The sequence below is a fragment of the Biomphalaria glabrata genome, chromosome 6 (genome assembly GCF_947242115.1).
Source record: "Biomphalaria glabrata chromosome 6, xgBioGlab47.1, whole genome shotgun sequence".
NCBI classification, from domain to species: Eukaryota; Metazoa; Mollusca; class Gastropoda; family Planorbidae; genus Biomphalaria; species Biomphalaria glabrata.
The window spans coordinates 8,648,596-8,675,729 of NC_074716.1; the positions used below are offsets into that span (position 1 = coordinate 8,648,596).

At 35.2% G+C, this 27,134-nt stretch overlaps 2 protein-coding genes across 10 annotated transcripts in view; both read left to right on the forward strand.

The window, feature by feature from the left end:
• The window catches only part of LOC106078852 (uncharacterized), a 33,257-nt gene extending 26,938 nt beyond the window's left edge, over window positions 1-6,319 (forward strand). For 3 of the 4 annotated variants that reach the window (XM_056032493.1, XM_056032495.1, XM_056032494.1), the window contains 3 exons: window positions 1,102-1,200; window positions 3,486-3,704; window positions 6,129-6,319. In XM_056032493.1, the coding sequence (XP_055888468.1) occupies window positions 1,102-1,200; window positions 3,486-3,704; window positions 6,129-6,178 (368 nt within the window). In that variant the 3' untranslated portion in view covers window positions 6,179-6,319. Of the gene's footprint in view, window positions 1-1,101; window positions 1,201-3,485; window positions 3,705-6,128 lie in introns of those variants that run through there. The other variant, XR_008778468.1, reaches the window with a different exon arrangement.
• Window positions 6,320-14,024: 7,705 nt separating this feature from the next.
• The window catches only part of LOC106078879 (uncharacterized), a 43,861-nt gene continuing 30,751 nt past the window's right edge, over window positions 14,025-27,134 (forward strand). For 3 of the 6 annotated variants that reach the window (XM_056033438.1, XM_056033441.1, XM_056033442.1), the window contains exon 1: window positions 14,027-14,278. The gene's annotated coding sequence lies outside the window, so the exon portion shown is untranslated. Of the gene's footprint in view, window positions 14,279-24,659; window positions 24,795-26,564; window positions 26,718-27,134 lie in introns of those variants that run through there. The other 3 variants (XR_008778597.1, XM_056033440.1, XM_056033439.1) reach the window with 3 other exon arrangements.

Consider the following 27,134-nt stretch of genomic DNA (forward strand, 5'->3'; position numbering starts at 1 on the left):
CATATGTTGGTAATCGTTCATATGTCAGAAATACTTAACATGTCGTAAACACTTCTTACGTACATAAAGTTCTATATACCGTTTTAACTTTATATGTAGGCAGTGGCGTCACTAGGGACGGTGTTGCGTAGCTCAAGGTGTCGCCCTTTCCCATCAGCTATCCCCCGACCTATTCCCGATAAAAATATGGGCTTCTTTTGCTGACTGCCACGACCTGGTTATTTGTACAGGCCTGGACGGTCTAGAATTGGTCTGCCTCTGTGTGTTGTGGATACCTCTTCTGGTACTACTATAATGTTCTTTGTTTTCTTAATTAAATAATTTCTCACACGCACTAGATTTGCTGGTGCGTAGGAACACAAACATACTGCACTCTCCGACCACAACATTTAGAATTATTAATAGACTCACTGGTAGCAGACATGGTTTTTATTTACGTAAAATATATGAAATAATTCACAAAAGATATTGGCGACTTCAGCCATCACCAATTATAATCCAAGGAAATAAGAACAGCATACACCATAGTAATAACTTAATGCTTATATATTATAATTGAGGAGATAACAACGCTCCTCTCTCTACAAGAGTCCAAGATCAACAGAGGTGTTCACCTCGTGGTCAGTTTCCGACCAAACAAAATCTCGTGCTAACTGCACGGAATAGTCAAGTGACTACTTGTCACCAAATGTTGCAGGGGTTCTAAAACTGACCCATGACCACAGTGAGCTCATTTCCTACATTCATTGATGTTTCCACAGCTGTACAATGGATATTTATTCTATTTTAAAAAGTGTGTCGTTTATGAAATTATTTGTCAATAGTTATTACACATATATAAACTATAAACATATATGAATATTTAAATTTGAAACTGGTTTGTAAAATTCTGGGTTTGTAAAGACGAATGAAAATATGCAAACGTTTGCAAAATGTATTGAAGGTTATAAAAACTTATAATGAAATATGTTAATAAGCGTAAAATTTAAAAGTGCATAAAAAGTAAAAATGAGACAGTTTACCTTTTTTTTTTATATATTGCTTTTAATAAACGCATCTTCGAAGCTGTGCTCTACTCAGTGACCTCTGGATTTACTTTAGGTAGTATCGACCAGAAGTCTGAAGCAGGGGAGATAAACTCAAAATCTACAGACCAAACCAGTAGTTCATTGAAAACAGAGAGGACTGCAATGAGTGAAGGTAAGCTACCCAGGAGTATCTTTTTTTTTGATATTAAGAAATATAAGGCATTGCATTGGACATCTTTCTTTTGCATCTCCGTAAATATATATTTTTAGAAATAATTAAAATATTATTGAAATCATTTGATTAATGAGAAATAAACATCTGGCTCCTCAAAACTCGAAAGAAAAAATACTGCTACTAGTTGAACTACTGGATATAGTGCATTCCTTGTCCCATGCGACATCGTCCACCGCTTGACATTTCTAATGGGATCCAAAGGAATGATTCGCATTACATCTGACACGAGAAGATTATCAAAGTACCATAATTGATTCTGCCGTCTAGGAGGCTTCACTCCTAATTTTTCCTTGAAGTTGTCTTCTGAGGCAGTGGTTTGAAATTAGAGTAGCCCTCGCCTAGGTGAATCGCCTTATCAGGATGACGAGCTCCACCTGCCTGAAGCTCCAGGCTTTAAGGCGCCAGGTATCCCCCTCTTACTCCTTCAGTTAGAGCAGCTTCGCCGGGCTTAGTATTTAAGCCAGAAGAGCAGACAAGGTGCTGGACTTAGCTGCCAGTGGCTATTTGAGACGCATGCCGTTTCGTATGTTTTGTTTGGTTCATTTAATAATTGTGTAAAGATTCAACTTGATCTAAGAATGGGTGTGGGAGAAATTACGTGATCAAAATATGTAGCAGACAGTCAGGGACAGAGTGGACAAAAGCTTTATAATAAAATTTACAACTCATTGTCATTTTTTCAATCCCATATAGATTTCAAAACGTTTTAGAATATATATTAATATCATCTCTGTAGCATTTTACGTCTAGTAAAAGTAAGTAAAGTTTCCTTTTTCAGACCTTGCGATCTACGGGGCAGATGATATTAAGATCATCTGTTTCTTTGGCCAACGGTTAACGAGCAGGGTGTTATGTGGCCAGCACAACGACCAACCGCCTCTACTTTCCCGCCAGTTGGGCGCCCTAAAAATCCCGAAATTAGAAATTTCAGTCTTCATCGGGATTCGAACCCAGGACCTCAAGTTCGGCAGCCAAGCGCTTAACCATTCGACCACTGTGCCCCCCCCCCCATTTTACGTCTAGAATATAGAATAAGTATATATCTTTTTTAACTTCACATGTGACTAAAGAGGCTGATCCTTGTAAACAAAGCTGAGGTCACAGGTTGGGCATTTGTCATCACAAGACGCCGGAGTATTTTCCCCCTTCTTTCTTCCGGTATGTGCCCGCAATCCAGGACTAATAAAGAGATGATCAGCTTTCTCTAACATTAACAAATGAAACTAAATTTAGAAAGCCTTCAGGACAGAAGACTCAAAAGTAAAGTAGCAATTATACATAAAACACTGAAGCATAATCTTCAAATACAAAAACACAAAATTTAATAAAATATTCAGAAAGACACAAAGATTAAGGCACATTTCTTGTCCCATATGCTAGGACAAATTTGAACAAATGCTCCTTCTTCCCTAGTGCTATTAGAGCATGGAATGGGTTGCCTGAGCTAGTCAGGAAAACCAATGACTTAGAAGAATTTAGGTCATTGGTCAATATGCATGACTAAATGCATGACGCGTAGGACGTAATCATCTTCTTTTTTGAAGTAACGTCTGCATTATATAAGATTAGATGTTTGTTGGGATTCCGAATTTCATTGTCGTAATATACAATTAAATATATTTGTGGTTCAAAGGTTACATGCGCCGATCAAACTTATTAGAGATTTTCATAAATGGCGACAATTCCATAAACAGCTAGCTTTTTGGTGTAATCGGTGTACAGAACAATGGACGTGTTGAGAGCTAGGCTCTTTCTTAAAAGGTTAATGAGAATTAGCGCGCGCAGCACTGCAGCATGAATTGTCTAGACTCTTCCTTTTGTAGCTCTTATTTAGTTACCGACATTGACCTTTCTTTTAGTGTCCTTGACACTGTATAAAATAAAAGCAAATAACCCTTAACCCATAACCTTGCGATCTACAGGGCAGATGATGTAAAGGTCATCTGTTCCTTTACAAGACTGTTAACGAGGGTGTCATGTGGCCAGCACAACGACCAACCATCTTTGTTTTTCCCAACATAAGTCAGGTATCCATTAGACTTGGGTTGACACAGGGGCGCCCTAAAAATCCCGAATATTCAAAATCCCTAGATTCCTTCCGGTTCTGAAGCCAAGCGCTTTACCACTCAGCCGCCGCGCCCCTGACACTGTATAGTTGATCGTGAAGCTCTCCACCAGTGGTTCTGACGTTGTTTACAATGGTTCTATTTCGTTTTCTGAAGGTGGACCTCAGGCTGTGCAAGACATAACAGTGAGATTACTTCAAGAAGAAAAGAAAAGACTCGAGGCGTTGATGCAGTGTAAGGTCTGCTCCAAGAATCCCATCAAGTCTCTGTTCTTACCGTGCGGTGATCTCTATGCCTGCCAGGAATGTTCCGGAAACCTCTCCCATTGTCCTCAATGCAACAAGAAAATACTGGCGACTGTCACAACATATTTCAGTTAAACTAAACCAAATATTAACTAACTTGCTTCTATTTTACAGTTTGGCTTTTTCCCCCTTCCATTTTTTTTTCTTAATAAGAATTCAATATCTTAGTTTTCTTATATCCAGATCAATTATAACGATGTATAATTGATCATTTCAACAGATTTTTTTTTTTTTTTTTTTTTTAAAGGAAACCTCAGAATTTGCGCTATTCAGTTTTAGCTTTATCATCATAGGAATCCTTAGGCCTCTTTTCTTTGCCTCTTTTTGGGGCTTTATTTGCCTCTTTTGTGGGCTTTTTTTTTTTTTTGAAATATGTTTTTATTTGTAAGTTATCACAATTCACAAGTATTAAATCATAAACAATTGAAAAGTGATTAACCTAAATATTATTTAATACCAAAGTCATACTACCTAACCATTGAACCCACTAAAGACAGATAAATGATAAGATCATTCTAAGAGTATATTTCTTGCACTGAAGACAAGTATTACTTACTCTTCTAGTCTACTAAAGCATTTATGTTAATTTTTTGGTAACTCAATTTTACATTTATGTGATTAATGGAACATCTTGGTTCTTATTTTTCCAAAGCAGCATTTATTAACATCCAAAATTCATTTATTATTACCATATAATGCAAATATAATAACATTACCGATATAAGTTTTTTTTTTTTTTGCATTTTTGGTTTATCAGCAATCAGCATTATTATGGAAGGCTTTTTTTATACCATGAAATATTTTTTTATTATTAATACTCAATTTATGTAATTATAGATTTCAACATGTGTGCAATAATAAAACTGAAACATATCATGCTTACTGTTTAGAGCACAAAGTCTCTATATACAACTATTCAATGCTCAAAATGATTTTTTAAATTTGCTTTTAAAAACATGTATTTCTTATTTTATGACATTGACTCTATCTAAAGGTTTATAGTTTATATTAATGAGTGATTTTTATTTTTACTAAATCATTGGTTTTCCTGGCTGATCCAGGCAACTCAAACAGCACTTATCTACATAAATTCTTGTTCTTGGTTTTCTTTTTTTCAAGCACATGGAATTACTTCTATTTCTAAAGATCTCTCTGAGCAAGGGAGGAGGCTTTGTTTTTGTAATCTTTGATTTTTTTATACGCCATAGAAGCTGATGTGTGTTTATAATTATTTTGTCAAATGGTATTTATTTTGCCATGGGGAGTTATAAGAACACTACATTTCTGTTTATTTTTTAAATGAATTCCTACAATAACTCACTCGACATATTAATAACATTCATATAAATTATTTTGACATTTTTTGTCTTACTATCCTATGCTGCTTGAAAACACATTTTATTAAAATAATCAGAAAGACCACTGCAAAATATTTACCAATTAAAGCCTAGTGTTTCATCAATGCGGATCAGGGGAACTAACTATCATATTTTTTTTCTTATTACCATGTCGAATATCAGTAGTATCCCTTATGCATGCGATAGCTCCCATGTAGGTTTTACAAATTTTAAATTTAAATTTGAAACGGATTTAAACAAATAGTTCTATATTTATGATTTAAGTCTCTTAACGCAAATTTAAGTATTGGTTTAACTAATGCTACTTTAATGCTATTTAACTACTTTTACTTTACCTTTTTAGTAATTTTTACTTTACCAATGCTATTTTCATTATGTCAAAAAAATGTATACACAGTTTGAACTATCATAGACAATCAATTCCCCGTTCTACAATGCTACATTTCTGGACATGGAAAGCTAAATGTAGAATTCGAAAAATAAATCCGACCAAATGATGCCACCCATAAATCCCGGTTCACGTCTCACCCTCTCCTGCAACCATTCACAAAATTCTAACCTTCGATCTGGATCGTCGTCACTTAGCTGTTGCACCAGCCTTGGAATGTACACTCGAAACTTGCCTTGCCTCAGAATGCATGCCGCTTGCCTTGACGAGTTTTGAGGTGAACGCTGAAACAGTTCCAAGACCGCAGTTGTGGACTCATCACTTGTAGCTGTACGAGGTCGCCCTGATCGACCTTTATGCACATCACACACTGTTCCGTGAATTTCGAATTTGTCTCGTAGACGTGTAATTGTTCACCTTGAAGGTGGTTCTGTACCATACTCAAGTCTCCACTGTCTTCGAACCGCAGCAACATTCTCAAACTTCCATTATTCGCATTAATCACGTTTATTTTTTCTCATTGGACATTAAACTTTCCATGTCAAGAAATTTAGCATTGTAGAACGGGAAATACATTTTCTATGACAGTTTAAAGTGTGTATACATTTTCTTGACACACCCTGTATTCATTGTTGTTTTTTTTGTTACAATTTATTGTAATCAATCTCGATATTTTTTTTCATTTTATCGAAATGAGGATTCTTTATATTTTTTTTAAATAATCATTTGAATTTTGGGATTCTTTTAGGGCGCCCCAGAGTCCACCCAGTTTACATGACATTGGCTGGAGAAAAGTAAAGGCGATTGGTCGTTGTGCTCGTCACATATCACCCTCGTTAACAGTGAGCCACAGAAACAGATGACCATTACGTCATCTGCCCTTTAGAGTTCGCAAAGTTTGAAAGGGGAACATTACTAGATTAAACATAAACAAATTCGTTTACTGTATTTTTGTTACTACTACTTATAATTGTTTATTTTGTGTGCAAAGAAATCTTTCTATATTATTGTCTGTGTTTCAATATCTTGTCATCAAGTAATTGGATATCACTGTCATCTGCTAATAATATTAGACATGTTAAAACAAAGTGAAATATAAAAGATCTTATTGGTTGACAGATCTATTTTTTATTAAAACTATTAGTGGTTAAAGATTTTATCATTTTCTTAGCGGTTAAAGATTTTATCATTTTCATCTACTGTTGATATTAAGCTTTTAAGAGCATTGCGCTTCGACTTTCGTCTCAATAGTCCCGAGTTCCAACCCAGGCCTCCCTATCCTCTGACATCTTGCAGGTGGTTAGTGGCTAGGTCACATTCTTCATTTCTGGTGGAACACCCAAAATTTATAAAACAAACAAAACCAGCTTAGACATTTTCAAACAAAGTGAAATACAAAAAAATATTCGTTGACATATTTTGCTTTCCACTTTCAACAACTCTTAGGACTTAACAAATGTATTACTTTATTTTAGTCGTGTTTCCTATGAACTCATGACCGTAGGAATTATATGGAAGGCCAGAGTCCTAAGAAAACATATAACTTTAAACCTTGAAGTGGAAACATCTCTTGGTAAAGTTATGTCTGACTTGGTGTCTCTGGTCCTAAACGTAAATGAACCTTAAAGATAAATAGACAAGTAATTCCTTTTCATCAGGAGCAGGTCATGATTGTAACTTTCATTAAAAACAAGATTAAAAGAACAGGTTTATATAAAATAGTCATTCACTTACCGAATTTACTGACTTTAAATTTTTGATACTGCCTGTAGTTGCTTCGCATGTAATTGGAAAATATAATGTCACAATATAAGACAATATGAGTATATTTGACCGAAACAAAAAGTGATTCTGGTTCATGTTTTTTTATATAACTCACTCAAAAGACTATAACATTAATGTACACATTACAAGTTAATTAATCATAACAATACGTTTTTTGCCCGTTAAATTTTGATTAATGCAATGAAATAAATTAATAAGGAGTCTCACATTCAAAGTGAAAAATATTATTTTTCATCTTATCGTATCAAATAAAAACGTCCCTTAAAAAAAAAGTTAATTTTAACGACAATATTAACTCATCGCCCCTCCACGCTGATACCAGAAATTTTACGTCTGAATTGTAACTTTGAAAGGAGTTTTTATCTACGTATGTCTTAGCGGATGGAATGTATCTTTATCTTTCTATATTTGTTGAATTTTTCAAAGTTATTTAATGACGAGATATAGAAAAAGACAAGTTTCATAGAAATACTTTAAAAAAAAAATTGCATACTAATTTAAGCTGAAAAGCTTGACTTATTGACGTATTTTTCTGATTGTATAGTTGTGTGTATTTTTATGTTGTATTTATTTAATTACTAAGCTATCGTTTAGAATTGTATGTATTATCGCTGCTTTGATTCAATTGTATGTACTTTATAGTCTCTGGAGTAGTGATTTTACAAATGGTTTTGATTTTTCTGTGGTGGCTGGGTGATAAGTGCTTGGCGTCCAAACAGAGGGGGTGGTCTCTAGTTTTAACCCTGGTAAATACTGGTAGGTTGATCTTCGGGATTCTTAGGACTCTACTAAGCTCTCTCAACTCCTGGGTACTGGACATTAGTTAGGAAAAAATAAAAGTGGATGGTCTTTGTGCTGGCCACATGACACCCTTGTTAACATTTGGCCTTAGAAACGGAGTTTTACATCATCTGCCTAACTAATCGCTAGAGCTCAGAAGGGAACTTACTTTAGGTGACTAGTTTTCACTAAAACAAAAACATTTTACTCTTAATTTGTTATTGTCTTTAAAATAGCTTGTATATTTTTCTGAAAAAAGAAATACTCCAATTAGATTTGATTACAAATTTGCATATCATCTATTTTTTTTTTATAGCATTTCGGTAATTTGGATTACAGACATTTGATTATAATATAAGACATTAACTGAAATGTAACAGAACTTAATGGTTGATGGGTCTTTCACTTTTTTAAAAAAGATTAGTGTTTAAAGATTAAAAAAATATCATTTTCATCTACTGTTAGTATAAAGTCTACTATATCCTTGGGTCAAGTGATTCGTCTTGATAGTCCCGAGTTTCAGCCCCACTGACCATTATCCTCTGTCGTCTAGCATGTGGACGTGGGCTGGGACATATTCTTTATTTCTGGAGGAATGTCGCACTTACCGGACCTCTTTCAATGTCAGAAACTCTTGTTTACGGATGATATCGTGTTGTGGGAGTCGTGAAGAGATCGCCAGCAGCTAATTGGCACTCTACATCAGGCATTAACAACTTTATCCTGCTACGCCAGAATATGGAGCCCTGAGGTAAACCACTCGAAGTCGGTTTACTCTTGGTTTACGCTGGGAAGTGACATGTTGAATGAACCAGTCGAGCTACGGATGGATGGCAAGGCTCTGGCATGGGATAAAAAGCCCAAGTACCTCGGGGTCATCCTCGATCAGAAACTGACTATGTGCGATCACATCCAACAAGTGCGAGAAACAACTTCCGAGAAGCTAAACATCGTAAAGAAACTAGCTGGAACGAAGTAGGGAGCGAGAGCGGACGTGCTGAGAGGACTGTACATGAATGCAGTGCGCTCTCACTTGGTCTACAGTCTACCTGTTCAGGTCTGGGCTTCGCAAACGTCTCTAGCAAGCCTAGACGCTGTTCGGAACCAAGCCATACGACTTATCTGTGGAACTTTCAGGACAACGCCAATTGCCGCTGGCGATATCATGGCTAACGTACCACCGCAGAGAGCGAGCCGTCATATTAGCTCAAGAGAGATATATGAGGCTGGAAGAAGGATCCCCACTCAGAAGTCTGGTCGACAACTGGGAGGACAGTAGACGTCTCAAAAACCGTCAGAGAGGCGAATCTGCCGGTGGAGCGGCTGCTCTTTCCCCGTCGGGTTCTTTCTTCCCGATGGAGGCCCTCGGCATGCCGACGATACGGAAGTGGCTTATTGACCCAGTGGTAACAAAGCAGAGTGATCCTACACGGCTACTACAAGCAGCCAGAGAGACTATCGCATCATATCCAGTCTGAGTAACCACCATCTACACAGACGGTTCTGTTCAGACGCTCGAGGGAACTGTGAAAGCTGGGTACCGGGCGGTAGATCGACTCTCTGGCAATCCCGAAAGTGACGAGCTCATGGGTCCCTGCCAGGGGAAAAGTAGCCACGAGGAAGAACTGGAGGCGATGTTCCAGGCACTGGATTGGGTGGATGGAGAAGTACGAAGCGGGGCTGCGCCAGCCAACTACATAGTCTTGTTCACGGACTCGATGTCCACACTAGAGGCCTTAGAGGGGCTAGACGAAGGTGTCAGGAGGGTATGGGACGTCCTCACGGTCGAAGGGCGTCTCCTACGATTCGGTGTGAGCATCACCTTACCATGGTTGCCAGCCCATTCTGGAGTGTCCTGCAACGACTTGGCAGACCACTTCGCAAAATCCGCGGTCGCAACGGCACTCGAGCATGATGAATCGTGCACATATCAAAGTGTGCGGTCTCTGGCCGACAAACGTTTGTTGGCACTTTGGTATGATGGCTGGGATTCTTCGGACAAGGGCCGTGAGCTCCACAGGGCAATGAGTAGACCAGACAAAAGAGATGCATGGTGGCAACTGAATCGTGCGGAGCAGGCAGTCCTTGCCCAGTTCCGAGTCGGGCACTGTCCAATAGGCGTTTACGGTGGAAGGAAAATTTCGACACACGGTGCCGCCACTGCATGGAGGACGATGAAACAATTCCCAGCATGGTTCGTTACTAATGGGGTTTCTAATTCGGAGGAACGTCGCAAAGTTAAAAACATAGAAAGAAAATCTGAGACATTTTAAAACAAAGTGAAATACATAAAAATAACAATATATTGTTACGAATCTCGCTATCCAGGCTCTCTGCAAACTGCACCAGACACCACCAACTTAAAGAACTTGACAACTCTGGGCTTCAAAATAACGTAATAGTTTAATGTCAATAAATAACAGCCAATACTGTACGATTGGCAGCACGTAACAAAAGACTGTACAAATATCTCTCCGCCGTATCAACTCTTGCACTGGTCTCTCTCTGTCTCGCCTCTGACTTGTACTGAGCCGTTATAACGAACTGTAGATCGGGAAGTTGTGACTCACTGGTCTCTGATACCTTCGCTCTTTATATAGGGTCCCTGCTGGCCTTCTAGAACCGGACAGAACGTCGCTCGACCATTCTGGGTGGTCAGATGACTACATCCCTCGTGACACTCTTGAGCTCTGTTCACGACGTCGATCCTTCCCGAACCATCATGTTGATACTCGTCTCGGCCGATCGTCGTAACTCGTCACGGTTGACCGCTCGTCTAGCGCTGGCCTGGGGCGATTTGCGTCGGCTGACTACACACACACACCACTACCCCCATCTGTGCCGCCACCAGGTTTATAACAATATAGTATTCGTTGACATGGCTTGTTTTCCAATTTAAACAACTCTTAGGACATAGTGATTGTATCATTTTATTTTACTTTTGTTTCCTATGATTTCATGACCATGAATTATATTGAAGGCCAGAGTCCACAGAAAACATGTAACTTTAATCCTTGAAGTGGAAACATCTCTTGGTAAAGTTATGTCTGACTTGGAGCCTCTGGTTCTAAACGTGAAAGAATCTTACAGATTAATAGATATGTAATTCCTTTTTGTTAGGTCATGATGAGATATAGAAATTATTAAAATATCTTGGGATAACTTTTTTTTTGAAGAAATTTGTCTCCTAATTAAGTTGAAAAGTTATTGAGATGACACTCAACATGTATTTTTCTGATTGTACATCTATTTTTAGCGGCCCCCTAAAGAGGAAAAGACGCTATTAGTTTTGTGTGGCCTGTCTGTCCGTCTGTCCCGTTTAGATCTCAGAAACTAGAAGAGGAAATGAAAATCGGACATCATGATATTTTAGATCGTTCAAAGTTCTGTTGCAACGGCTCCTTTTTTCTTTTCCGAAAGTGAATCATCTAATTTTTACTTAAATTCTGCCAAGTCACTGGTTTTCTGGCTAGCTCAGGCAACCCCATTCCATGCTCTAATAGCACCAGGGAAGAAGGAGTATTCGTACTTAGGTATAGACTTAGATCTAACTCTAGATCTAGACTTAGAGACTGAGATCTATTTCTAGATCTAGACTTATTGTGTTGACCGGGTGGTAAATGCTTAGTGTTGGGGAATCGAGATCGAATTCTAGTATTTTGAGTTTCGGGATTTTTAGGGCGCCACTGAGGTCAATCAACTCTCTTGGGTACTGGAAATTAATTATGAAAGTTAAAGGTTCGTCTTTGTGATGGCCACATGACACCCTCGTTTACCTTTGGCTTTAGAATTGTCTTACATTATCGTAAAATCTAAGATTGGAAACTTACTTTAAAAATTCTTCGCCTGAATTTTTAGTAGTAATACATTTTGTTTCTGGGTATGGAATTTAATTTACGTCTCTGAAACTTTAATTAAATTAAACCTGTTTTTTTTTACACGATCTAAAATCTGTAATAGCCATAGACTTTTAGCGTTGGGTTATTAGTATTGCCTAATGCCTAGCTGATTTGTTGTGAAAAATCTATATTTATATGGTGGCGGTCTGGTGGAGTTTGTTATTGTGACTTATAGTATTGTATGTATAGCTATATTTAAACTTTCCCCTACCATTGGTACGATCACTTCACCTTTTTCATTCATCTTTAAATAGTTAAGAATGTATATATTCAGGTCCATATTCAGGCCTCGTGTCTTCCTGTGGGAAAAAATAATCTTTATCTCATCTGTCCCTTGACTTTCGTCGTAGGAGGGCTGTGACAGTTAGCGTAACCAAATCCGTCCACTTTTCCCGGTCAGCAGCTGTTCTTAGCAGGACATCAAGACAGAGGCTAGTTCATTCTTTTACGCTGTCCAGCCAGCTTGTCTTCAGAAGACCCTTTCTTCCTGCTTCCTCCACTGTATCTTGAAGGATAACTTTTGACAGTTGAGTCTTGTCTTTCAATATGACCCCCCCCCCCCAATCTTTCTTCTTCTTACAGTATTGAGGAGCCCCTCCCCCATTTTTTTCTACCAGTGTCAACTTTTAACAGAAAAACTCATTCGTCTTCTATTCCTGATATCTAATACCCAGCAAGCATTTTTCTGTATTATTTACTCTCAAAGGCTTGAATTCTTCTTTCAGCCTTATCGTTCATTGCCACAACCATACAGGGGTACAGAGACAACTAACGAAGAAAGCAGTATTATTTTCAATCTTTATGCTTCCAGGCAGGGCCGGGTTTAAGGGAAGGCAGGAAGGGCTACTTCTTCTGGGAAAAAAAGCTTCCAGAATTTGTTAGTTGGTTTTATGTGTCAATGCGTTTCGAATGTGATTAGTTTGCTTGCTCTGCTCTCTGCCCTTAAGGGACGTCTAGAGGAGTTGAGTTTATATGTATTTAGAATATCTTTAAAAATTTTATAGTAAATATTTAAATATGTATAAATGAATATTTCAATAATCTTAAAATTCATTGGTTGATGATTATGTTTTATTTTTCTAACTATAACTAATATTGTAAGGTTGTATTATGGTGAATAAACTCTATTTTCAAAAAATTAAATGATGATTTTTTAGTTTTTCTTTAATATAGATATACCCATTTTTTTTCCATGATGTACACATGTCTAGTGAAGTGTGTTTTATCTTATATATAGACTAGTAGATACAATGATAAATGATGGATAAACATGTAACAATATATCTATTGTACCTTTGTGGACACTAAAACATTCTGGTGGGTGGTCTCAAAAACATGAACACGGATCTCAAAAACAGCTCCAAAAGATTTTCCTATAAATTTGACAGTTGATGTATATCGTTGTCCTTACTGGAAAAAACTCTAGTTGGACCGTGATAGTTTTGGTATGGAAAGCCAACTAAATGCATATTCTGAGGTACCTACAGTGCATTATTTTGCTATTCAAAAGTTTTTTTTTCAAAAACCTTATGTGCTATTTTTACTGACTTACACCCTCGCGCGCCGTTCGGTATGGGGTTTTAAACTGAAAACCCCCTGGTATGGGGTTTCAAACTCAAAACCCCTAGGTAGGGATTTCAAACTCAAAACCCCCTCTAAACCCCCTGGTAGGGGGTTTTAAACTCAAAATCCCCTTGGCTGTGCTAGGGCAAGTGATGGTTTAGTATTAAAATTTCACCTAAAATAAACAAATTAAATCAAAAGATCAGTCACTAAACTCCGACACTCCCGATGCGGGGGGGGGGGGAGTTCATTTCGGAAGGGGGGGGTTGAACCCCCCTGGCTACGCCCATGCCTCGATTATTATATTTAAAAACAGTGATCTTATTTAAAGATGTGCTGTAAGCCATAAATATAAATACTCCTTGAACTGTATCTGCTCTAGATATTTTTTGGCAGCGATGGTGCATGCTTTGCATACCATAGTTGTATAAAGACGATAAGAAGGTTAAAATAAGGGTATTACGTTCACACATTATAATGCTTCTTATAAAATACATTTTTAGATGTTATGAAATTTTAATTTATGTATCTCTTGCTTACTTGTTTATATATATATATTATATGTATACATAAATCGACATAATGATTCGGTCATATTCCGAATGATAGTCCATATATATATCAGTATTTAATTTTTCTTTTTTTATTCGAAGAAATAGTTTAATGTTCATAGTTCATAGGAAATGTAACAACTTAATGAGCAGTATTCACCTACTCTAACAAAATATGTTAGCAAATATAGATCTATACTACTGAATTTCAAAAACTGTTCTACAGAACACGTATGTTCCATTTTATCTAAATGTGTTACGCATCGTTGAGGAAGTTGAAGCAGCAATACAGATTATGGATTTTATAATTACATTTCCTGGTAACAGCTTAAATAACTTTTTATCAACATACTGTTAAGTTGTAAAATTGAGTTTTTGTTTTGATTGAGTGGAGTTCAGTGTTCAGTTGTAAGAATAAATTCCATCGGTTCCGTATCCTTGTATAATATAACATTTTCAAATTTAATTTAAAACAAGATTATAAAGGGAGTTTGTGTGATATCAGAGGCGGCCCCCGTCGGAGTTGAATCCCTGTCGGATCCGACTATTCGCAAGGAATATTCAAGATGTGATTTAATTTTGATGTCAAAAGTAATAATGTTTCAAAGATTCATTTGCTGTTGTAAAAATTTTTTTTTTTTTTCTGTTTTAAATGTTTCGCATGTTCCTTCTGAGTTAAAAATAATTTAATTAACTTCTCGCTGGTCGAGCAGCGTATGAACCCTGCCGGGTCGTGCAATTTGCGCGCTGCACTGTCGTTTGGATTTATCGATGGTCCCTGGTTCAAATCATGCCCGCTCCCATCCCCCGTCGTCCTGCGGGAGGTTTGGACTAGGAAGTAAACTCCAACTCTGAAGGAACATCCGAAACATGTAAAACAAACAAACAAACAACCCGGAACTGTCGAGATAATTAGTTCAGAACGCTAACTGCACGATTAGGCATTGCTCTTAACTAAATAACAAACTGTTCACAAACTAATAGCCTATTATTGATAAAGAGATATATTACACATTACGGCATGACATCTACCTGATATGTACAATATGTCAAACTAGCGATTTTAGATAATCTTTCAGCATTGATTTGTTATCAACAGAGATGTTGGCATAAACTAAACTTATGATTTAGCACTCTGCACTCTTAAGATATATATCTAATAGATCAAGATCTATAATATAAATTTGGAATAATTTAGATGTAATTTAGATTAGATTTATGCAAAATAATCCTAGATAATCTATCAATTGTTATGGCTCTTCCGCGGCGTTGAATGTAATCAATACAATGATCATGAGGTAACCTTCAACTAAATCAGGAACACCGGCGAAATGCCAAAAAATCAATATAAGTAGTCGACGCTAGTATCAAACAATCAATATAAGTAGTCAACGTTACAATCAAACAATCAATATAAGTAGTCGACGTTAGTATCAAACAATCAATATAAGTAGTCGACGCAAGTATCAAACAATCAATATAAGTAGTCGACGCAAGTATCAAACAATCAATATAAGTAGTCGACGCTAGTATCGAACAATCAATATAAGTAGTCGACGCTAGTATCAAACAATCAATATAAGTAGTCGACGTTAGTATCGAACAATCAATATAAGTAGTCGACGCAAGTATCAAACAATCAATATAAGTAGTCGACGCAAGTATCAAACAATCAACAAATAGTAGTCGACGCTAGTATCGAACAATCAATATAAGTAGTCGACGCTAGTATCAAACAATCAATATAAGTAGTCGACGTTAGTATCGAACAATCAATATAAGTAGTCGACGCTAGTATCAAACAATCAATATAAGTAGTCGACGCTAGTATCAAACAATCAATATAAGTAGTCGACGCTAGTATCAAACAATCAATATAAGTAGTCGACGTTAGTATCAAACAATCAATATAAGTAGTCGACGTTAGTATCAAACAATCAATATAAGTAGTCGACGTTAGTATCAAACAATCAATATAAGTAGTCGACGTTAGTATCAAACAATCAATATAAGTAGTCGACGTTAGTATCAAACAATCAATATAAGTAGTCGACGCAAGTATCAAACAATCAATATAAGTAGTCGACGCAAGTATCAAACAATCAATATAAGTAGTCGACGCAAGTATCAAACAATCAATATAAGTAGTCGACGCTAGTATCGAACAATCAATATAAGTAGTCGACGCTAGTATCAAACAATCAATATAAGTAGTCGACGTTAGTATCGAACAATCAATATAAGTAGTCGACGCAAGTATCAAACAATCAATATAAGTAGTCGACGCAAGTATCAAACAATCAACAAATAGTAGTCGACGCTAGTATCGAACAATCAATATAAGTAGTCGACGCTAGTATCAAACAATCAATATAAGTAGTCGACGTTAGTATCGAACAATCAATATAAGTAGTCGACGCTAGTATCAAACAATCAATATAAGTAGTCGACGCTAGTATCAAACAATCAATATAAGTAGTCGACGCTAGTATCAAACAATCAATATAAGTAGTCGACGTTAGTATCAAACAATCAATATAAGTAGTCGACTCTAGTATCAAACAATCAATATAAGTAGTCGACTCTAGTATCAAACAATCAATATAAGTAGTCGACTCTAGTATCAAACAATCAATATAAGTAGTCGACGTTAGTATCAAACAATCAATATAAGTAGTCGACGTTAGTATCAAACAATCAATATAAGTAGTCGACGTTAGTATCAAACAATCAATATAAGTAGTCGACGCTAGTATCAAACAATCAATATAAGTAGTCGACGTTAGTATCAAACAATCAATATAAGTAGTCGACGCTAGTATCAAACAATCAATATAAGTAGTCGACGTTAGTATCAAACAATCAATATAAGTAGTCGACGCTAGTATCAAACAATCAATATAAGTAGTCGACGTTAGTATCAAACAATCAATATAAGTAGTCGACGTTAGTATCAAACAATCAATATAAGTAGTCGACGCAAGTATCAAACAATCAATATAAGTAGTCGACGCAAGTATCAAACAATCAATATAAGTAGTCGACGCAAGTATCAAACAATCAATATAAGTAGTCGACGCTAGTATCGAACAATCAATATAAGTAGTCGACGCTAGTATCAAACAATCAATATAAGTAGTCGACGTTAGTATCGAACAATCAATATAAGTAGTCGACGCAAGTATCAAACAATCAATATAAGTAGTCGACGCAAGTATCAAACAATCAATATAAGTAGTCGACGTTAGTATCAAACAATCAATATAAGTAGTCGACGTTAGTATCAAACAATCAATATAAGTAGTCGACGTTAGTATCAAACAATCAATATAAGTAGTCGACGCTAGTATCAAACAATCAATATAAGTAGTCGACGTTAGTATCAAACAATCAATATAAGTAGTCGACGTTAGTATCAAACAATCAATATAAGTAGTCGACGCTAGTATCAAACAATCAATATAAGTAGTCGACGCTAGTATCAAACAATCAATATAAGTAGTCGACGTTAGTATCAAACAATCAATATAAGTAGTCGACGCTAGTATCAAACAATCAATATAAGTAGTCGACGTTAGTATCAAACAATCAATATAAGTAGTCGACGCTAGTATCAAACAATCAATATAAGTAGTCGACGCTAGTATCAAACAATCTATATAAGTAGTCGACGCAAGTATCAAACAATCAATATAAGTAGTCGACGCAAGTATCAAACAATCAATATAAGTAGTCGACGCAAGTATCAAACAATCAATATAAGTAGTCGACGCTAGTATCGAACAATCAATATAAGTAGTCGACGCTAGTATCAAACAATCAATATAAGTAGTCGACGTTAGTATCGAACAATCAATATAAGTAGTCGACGCAAGTATCAAACAATCAATATAAGTAGTCGACGCAAGTATCAAACAATCAACAAATAGTAGTCGACGCTAGTATCGAACAATCAATATAAGTAGTCGACGCTAGTATCAAACAATCAATATAAGTAGTCGACGTTAGTATCGAACAATCAATATAAGTAGTCGACGCTAGTATCAAACAATCAATATAAGTAGTCGACGCTAGTATCAAACAATCAATATAAGTAGTCGACGCTAGTATCAAACAATCAATATAAGTAGTCGACGTTAGTATCAAACAATCAATATAAGTAGTCGACTCTAGTATCAAACAATCAATATAAGTAGTCGACTCTAGTATCAAACAATCAATATAAGTAGTCGACTCTAGTATCAAACAATCAATATAAGTAGTCGACGCTAGTATCAAACAATCAATATAAGTAGTCGACGTTAGTATCAAACAATCAATATAAGTAGTCGACGTTAGTATCAAACAATCAATATAAGTAGTCGACGTTAGTATCAAACAATCAATATAAGTAGTCGACGCTAGTATCAAACAATCAATATAAGTAGTCGACGTTAGTATCAAACAATCAATATAAGTAGTCGACGCTAGTATCAAACAATCAATATAAGTAGTCGACGTTAGTATCAAACAATCAATATAAGTAGTCGACGCTAGTATCAAACAATCAATATAAGTAGTCGACGTTAGTATCAAACAATCAATATAAGTAGTCGACGTTAGTATCAAACAATCAATATAAGTAGTCGACGTTAGTATCAAACAATCAATATAAGTAGTCGACGTTAGTATCAAACAATCAATATAAGTAGTCGACGTTAGTATCAAACAATCAATATAAGTAGTCGACGCTAGTATCAAACAATCAATATAAGTAGTCGACGTTAGTATCAAACAATCAATATAAGTAGTCGACACTAGTATCAAACAATCAATATAAGTAGTCGACGTTAGTATCAAACAATCAATATAAGTAGTCGACGTTAGTATCAAACAATCAATATAAGTAGTCGACGCTAGTATCAAACAATCAATATAAGTAGTCGACGTTAGTATCAAACAATCAATATAAGTAGTCGACGTTAGTATCAAACAATCAATATAAGTAGTCGACGTTAGTATCAAACAATCAATATAAGTAGTCGACGTTAGTATCAAACAATCAATATAAGTAGTCGACGCTAGTATCAAACAATCAATATAAGTAGTCGACGTTAGTATCAAACAATCAATATAAGTAGTCGACGTTAGTATCAAACAATCAATATAAGTAGTCGACGTTAGTATCAAACAATCAATATAAGTAGTCGACGTTAGTATCAAACAATCAATATAAGTAGTCGACGCTAGTATCAAACAATCAATATAAGTAGTCGACGCTAGTATCAAACAATCAATATAAGTAGTCAACGCTAGTATCAAACAATCAATATAAGTAGTCGACGTTAGTATCAAACAATCAATATAAGTAGTCGACGCTAGTATCAAACAATCAATATAAGTAGTCGACGTTAGTATCAAACAATCAATATAAGTAGTCGACGTTAGTATCAAACAATCAATATAAGTAGTCGACGTTAGTATCAAACAATCAATATAAGTAGTCGACGTTAGTATCAAACAATCAATATAAGTAGTCGACGTTAGTATCAAACAATCAATATAAGTAGTCGACGTTAGTATCAAACAATCAATATAAGTAGTCGACGCTAGTATCAAACAATCAATATAAGTAGTCGACGTTAGTATCAAACAATCAATATAAGTAGTCGACGTTAGTATCAAATAATCAATATAAGTAGTCGACGCTAGTATCAAACAATCAATATAAGTAGTCGACGTTAGTATCAAACAATCAATATAAGTAGTCGACGTTAGTATCAAACAATCAATATAAGTAGTCGACGTTAGTATCAAACAATCAATATAAGTAGTCGACGTTAGTATCAAACAATCAATATAAGTAGTCGACGCTAGTATCAAACAATCAATATAAGTAGTCGACGTTAGTATCAAACAATCAATATAAGTAGTCGACGTTAGTATCAAACAATCAATATAAGTAGTCGACGCTAGTATCAAACAATCAATATAAGTAGTCGACGTTAGTATCAAACAATCAATATAAGTAGTCGACGTTAGTATCAAACAATCAATATAAGTAGTCGACGTTAGTATCAAACAATCAATATAAGTAGTCGACGTTAGTATCAAATAATCAATATAAGTAGTCGACGCTAGTATCAAACAATCAATATAAGTAGTCGACGTTAGTATCAAACAATCAATATAAGTAGTCGACGTTAGTATCAAACAATCAATATAAGTAGTCGACGTTAGTATCAAACAATCAATATAAGTAGTCGACGTTAGTATCAAACAATCAATATAAGTAGTCGACGCTAGTATCAAACAATCAATATAAGTAGTCGACGTTAGTATCAAACAATCAATATAAGTAGTCGACGTTAGTATCAAACAATCAATATAAGTAGTCGACGCTAGTATCAAACAATCAATATAAGTAGTCGACGCTAGTATCAAACAATCAATATAAGTAGTCGACGTTAGTATCAAACAATCAATATAAGTAGTCGACGCTAGTATCAAACAATCAATATAAGTAGTCGACGTTAGTATCAAACAATCAATATAAGTAGTCGACGCTAGTATCAAACAATCAATATAAGTAGTCGACGTTAGTATCAAACAATCAATATAAGTAGTCGACGTTAGTATCAAACAATCAATATAAGTAGTCGACGTTAGTATCAAACAATCAATATAAGTAGTCGACGCTAGTATCAAACAATCAATATAAGTAGTCGACGTTAGTATCAAACAATCAATATAAGTAGTCGACGCTAGTATCAAACAATCAATATAAGTAGTCGACGTTAGTATCAAACAATCAATATAAGTAGTCGACGCTAGTATCAAACAATCAATATAAGTAGTCGACGCTAGTATCAAACAATCAATATAAGTAGTCGACGCTAGTATCAAACAATCAATATAAGTAGTCGACGTTAGTATCAAACAATCAATATAAGTAGTCGACGCTAGTATCAAACAATCAATATAAGTAGTCGACGCTAGTATCAAACAATCAATATAAGTAGTCGACGCTAGTATCAAACAATCAATATAAGTAGTCGACGCTAGTATCAAACAATCAATATAAGTAGTCGACGCTAGTATCAAACAATCAATATAAGTAGTCGACGCTAGTATCAAACAATCAATATAAGTAGTCGACGCTAGTATCAAACAATCATAAATACTTTAATACTTAAGAAGGGATCCGTCCAATGTCTTTCCGTAAATCCGTATATCTATTCTTTATTTTTACTGCTCTACACGAAGCGTCTTCTTTGTAGCGTCACTTGGAGCGTTCTTGTTTTTTAAAGATCTGTCACGTCACTTGTCGCTAAGTAAAACTTTCCCCTTATTCCCGAAACAAATAACTAAATCCTAATCATGTCATAACACAATAGACTGAAAGCAACATGAAATTTAAAAATATTAGATTAGTTTTAGTATATTAATTATAACATTGCAATATTGATCTAGACGATTGGAAATCAAAATCAACATTTTAAGTCTAGAAATTGAAATTCTATATCTTGATCTAATCTATATTAGTCTAAAATTCTAGATCAAATTTCTAAAACGATTAGAATATAAATCCAGATCCAGATAACAAAAAAATCTAGATACACTGTAAAAAAAAATGTAGATCTAGTTTAAGAAATCTAGATTAGATCTAAATCTAGCTATCATACCTTTTTTTAAAATACGAGTCAGATAACTAGGTTTATTAAACATTCCTTTACCGAGTTGTTTTAGCATTTCATTTGAAGAATTCATTCTATGTGTGTCGCTGCCTGGTTCTGGTTGTAGGCGTGACGACGCGAATGTGTCCGAGTGTTGTGGATATTGCTGTAATGTTCTTTAATTAAGTGCTTTCTCATACGCACTAGATTTGCAGGTGCGTGAGTACACTAGCGCACTGAACTCTCCAAGCACAAACGTTCTGAATTATTAATAAACGCTCTTGTAGCAGACAAGAATTTTATTACATATAAAATATAGATCACAAAAGATATTGGCGACTTCAGCCATCACAAAATATAAACCAATAAAATACTGGCTGCTCATGCCATGTAAAATAAGTAATCACATCAACGAAATGTTCACAATATAAGTCCGAAGAAATCTCTCAAGTTAACATCAGATCAAATTCATTATGGTACACATTACAGACAGAGAAAATTATATTACAGCCACTCTCTGCTGGAGTTCTTCACTAACTGGTTAACATTGACCCTTATTTTAGAGTCCCTAAAACTTATTCACGTGTTCTCAGCACGGAATATTACAATAGGTGACTGAGTGTCACTTCATGTCACAGAGGTTCTAAAACTGGACTGTGACAATGTGACGTCAAAGGAAACAAATCCACGACGTCACACGTCCTAGTTAGACTAAAAAAGTCTCATCAATACGAGCAACATGTCGAGGGATCATAAACATTGGTACACCGAGTGAGTTCTTGTAGCATTACATTTAAAGAATTCATTCATAAGAAGTCAAAGGAAAAACAAATTCCATTACGTCACACGGCCTAGTTTGACTAAAAAATGTCTCATCGATGCGAGTCAGTTAAAAGCTATTTAAAATTTGATTAATCTTTAATTTTCCTTCCGAAATATCGCAATATTTTAAGTATCTATAATAGATTGTTACGAATGTTTGTATATATAATTAAATTTTTGGAATGGTCTCGTATGAAAATTAAATGTACCGTAGTATCGTGAAGAGATTTTTATACCATATTTTGGTGTTAGGAAGTTTTTTCCTTAAGAATCGGAAAATAATATTAACGATAATTCGATTTTAAAACGTTTAGCTAGAAAATTAAATGTAATGTATGACATAAGCGGGATTTTACATAAATAGAGTTAGAATGTTGTTCATAGAATCCGGAACAACCGACAGTTGTAAATGAGAAGATTATTTGTTGTATTTATTAGAAGAGGGATTTCAAACAGTTTTTTGTGTTAGTAGATTTTTCATATAAAGTTCGGAACAATTCTGACGATGAATTGTACGAAAATTTAAGTAATGTAGGTTCATTTCTTTTTTTAAAAAATCAAATCCGGAAATTCTTTACAGATTAAAAAAAACCCTCTGTTTTGTTTCAGCAAGAAAATTCAATGTAAAATAAGTCTAAAAATGTTTTTCAATAATCTTTTCTAGTAAATTACTTTCTTATTTTAAAATCCTGAACAACCTATTGTCGATATTTTTGAAAAAAAAAGTCATTTGACATAAATTTATTTTAAGTTATAGATACAGAAAAATTGGATATCGATAATTAAACTATAGTGACTTATTGTCCAAAAATATAAGGGTAAGTCAATGTTGCTATTTCAAATAATCGTTTGACATAATTTAGTTTTTGTAAAACAATAACCTTCATAGTTCATAGCACGGACATTGCATGTACTATAAGATCAAACAAATATTCGTTGGCATTGATTTGTTTGCAACAAAAACATCCGGAACAATCTATTATAGGTATTAAAAACTATTGCAGTGTTTTGGAAGGAACATTAAAGGTGAAAGCAGATTTTCAATAGCGTTTAGTGTTGTTGTTCATTATATAAACGTTATGGATAGACCGATCAACAGACAAAACGCACAAAAAATAAGCGACTTTTTATCCTGATGGGGGCACTATACAAAAAATAAATAAAATTTGATTACTTAGATTTTTTAAGGAATGAGTATAGCTTTGTGTACTGACGCGGCGTTACGATGCTGCGCGAAAGGCGCTGAATAAAAAATCCATTAAAAAAAAAGTGGATGATATTTACATACAATGTGCATTCTTTGCCTTTATAAACAATTTTAGCAGCTAGTTGACCAGAAAAAAACACCTTTAACTATTATTTATATTTGTTGTGAGCATTTCTTGTACATTTTATAAATATATTTGACTTCGTGATACTGAAAATACCAAAAAAATTATCAAACATTGTTAACATATTGTAACATTGCCTCCCTTACATTTACGTAATTGTTTTAGAATTGGTGTATTTTTATGAAAAAGTCGCTTGCATAATTAATTAAGTAGCCATTGCATCTAAACTTTTCAAGCAGCATGGCATGGTGAAATAATATTATTTATTTCTCTTCTAGTTTTCGAGATCTGAGTGTGACAAACGGACAGACGGACATTTTGCACAAACCTAATAGCGGCTTTTCCACTTACGGGGGGCCGCTAAAAATAGCGCTACGCGAATAACCATTTAAGAGCTCTTCAATTCATAAATGCAATAAAATTACACAACATGTAAACATTAACGAAGAAACGTAATGATCATCATTGTTAAGTAAACAAAACAAAACAAAAAAATATAATTAATAAATGAACTTTCTACTTTAAAGAAATAAAGAGAACGAACTCCGACAGCATGTTCGTCATCTTAAATAACATTTTAACACTCTTAGAGTGAACTAGTAAACTCTAGGTTCAGAAAGGGACGTAACAAGAGAAGCCAAGTTTTTATTAGAACACTCTAGGATGGGAATCGCAAGTACACCCAATTCAGGCTGGTGAAAGGGAGCTATTGTTCGCTTTTGCTGACCTTGGTGTTTTAAGTACGATGCACAACACTATGAGACAATTCATGAAAAGGATGGGAAATTACCGTTCTTATTCCTTCGCGTTTGTTCTAGTTTGTAAAATCACAAACATAATTTCCTATTTAAAACTTCCTAGAAAATTGACAGACTAAGACTAAGACTAAGACTAAGACTGCTTTATTGATCCTTACGGAAATTTGTTGTGATTACAAGGACTCGTTTCTCATATAAAGACAACACAACAGAAAAATACACATAAATACAACAGACAACATAAAGAGTTCATTCAGCGACTACACACAGGTATCTTGGTGCATTTCATGTTCCCTGATCAATGAGTGGCGGTGATAGAGTCTGACCGAGTGAGGTACGAACGAGTTTTTGTACCGCTCCGTTCTTGTTTTGATTGACAGCAGTCGCCCACTTCGCGACGACCTGGCGTAGTTCTGATGGAGCGGGTGGCCGTTGTCTTCCAAGATTTTTTCGATTTTTCTTAGGCACGTTTGTTCAAAAAGTTCCTTTAAATGTGGTAATGTTGTGAGTGTAATTTTTGATGCTTTTTTAATGATGTTTTCTAGACGTTGCAACAGTTTAGATGAGGCGTTGCCTTGCCAACAACTTATTCCGTATGTTAGCAGATTTTGTACAGTCGCGCCGTAAAATGTCTCAAGGATCTTCTTATTTAATTTAAAACTGTTGAGTTTGTATAGAAAAAAGAGTCGCTGGGCTGTTTTCTTTGTTAGAGTTCCAAGGTGGTCTTCCCATGAAAGCTTGTTGTTGATGATAATGCCTAGATATTTATATGCCTTTACTTGTTCTATAGATGTAGTGTTTATTTGCAGTTCACGTATAGTTTGTTTTTTCTTTCTAAAATCTATTATAAGTTCTTTAGTTTTTGTTACATTCAGTTCTAGAAAGTTGTCGGTGCACCAGTTTGTAAACTCTTCTATCGAGCTTCGATACTGAGTTTCGTCTCCTGAAATAAGACCGACTATGGCAGTATCATCAGCGAATTTAATGAGTTTAACTGAGTCATAGATGCTTCTTATGTCATTAGTGTAAAGAGTGTATAGCACAGGAGAAAGTACACAACCTTGTGGAGCACCCGTACATAGTACTCGAGTTGACGATTTGGTGTTGTTGACTTTAACATACTGGGGCCGTTGGGTTAAAAAGTTTAGAACCCATGCTTGCAAGTAAGGGCTTACATTTAAGTTACTCAGTTTGTTTATCATTAGATGTGGCTGTATGGTATTGAAAGCCGAGGAGAAATCTACGAAGAGGACTCGTGCATATGTTTTGGGTATATCGAGATGCTTATAAAGCTGTGTATACAGTGTATGTATATCTTTAGAAAAGATTACTAGCTAATTGGAAACACAGTTTGGTTTGACTGTTAGGATTTTAAAAAAATTATCATTAGAAAGACATTCTTTATCTTGACCACAGATATTCCAGGATGCATGCATGATTAAAGATAAATAGACTTATTCTATCGTCTTCTAAGCCAGGATGGATTTATAGGCGGCTATAACCCTATCATTAGAACTTTAAATACTCTCACATTGATAGATTTGTTAACTAATGATATTTTTTGGGGGGAGTGGGGGGAAAAGTTAGGGAACATATTCTTTTTTTTCTATTTATTATTAGTTATTATCAACTACAGGAAAATAAAAGAGGGGGATTAGACCTTAGCTATGCTCTTGGAAATGAGGATCGTCGTTTGCATTATTTTTATTTTTTTCATAGAAGAGGGGGGTTTAACTGCAAAACCCCCTGGTAGGGGGTTTTAAACTTAAAAACCTCTTGGCTGTCGTGGGGCAAGTGATGGTTTAGTATTAAAATCTCACCTAAAATAAACAAAATCAAAGCAAAAAATAGGTCACTTAATTCCGACTCCCCCCTCCAGGGGGGGGGGTGGTTCATTTCGGGTGGGGGGTTGAACCCAAACCCCCCTGGCTACACCCATGTTTAGAACTATTCCCTTGCAGGAAAAGTTTTTAGAACCCTTATTACAAAAATACTTACAGTATATCAAAAAGGATTTTCCCGTTTTTAAATATTACGTAATTTAAAATGCTGTTGCCAAAAACAGTGGTTGTTAAGTACAAAGATTAGGTCTGCAAATTGGATTTTCAATAAGATTTCAATAAAACGCTAAAAGTAGTTATGAAACTGTGCTCAGTCTCCAACAAAGATGATTTCTAATTCAGAGTTTTTAGAGTAAGTTTTCCTTAAAGATTTTTGTTTGTGTAGTTTTCGCTAATAATTCACGCATAAAATAAGAACTTCTGGCAAAGATGGGCAAACCTTTTGATGAGCGGCCGAAAATGAATTAAAATAATTTGGCGGGTCATAATTATTTTAAGAAAATACTGGAGGTTTATATCAAAATTAATGGTATAACAATTTAATTTGAATTAACGCTGTATGAAGCTTTGAGTGTTTCAATAATAGTTCTTAATCTGTATCAGCTTTGGACCTAGTTATTATGAAAGTTATCTGAGTAGTTCATCCGTCAGAGGTTCGTCCTTAAATTTGTTAAAAGTACTTCCACATCCACTCATATTAAGAATTAAATTTACTGTTTCTTCGACCCACCGTTAACGAGGGTGTCATATGTCCAGCACAACGACCAAC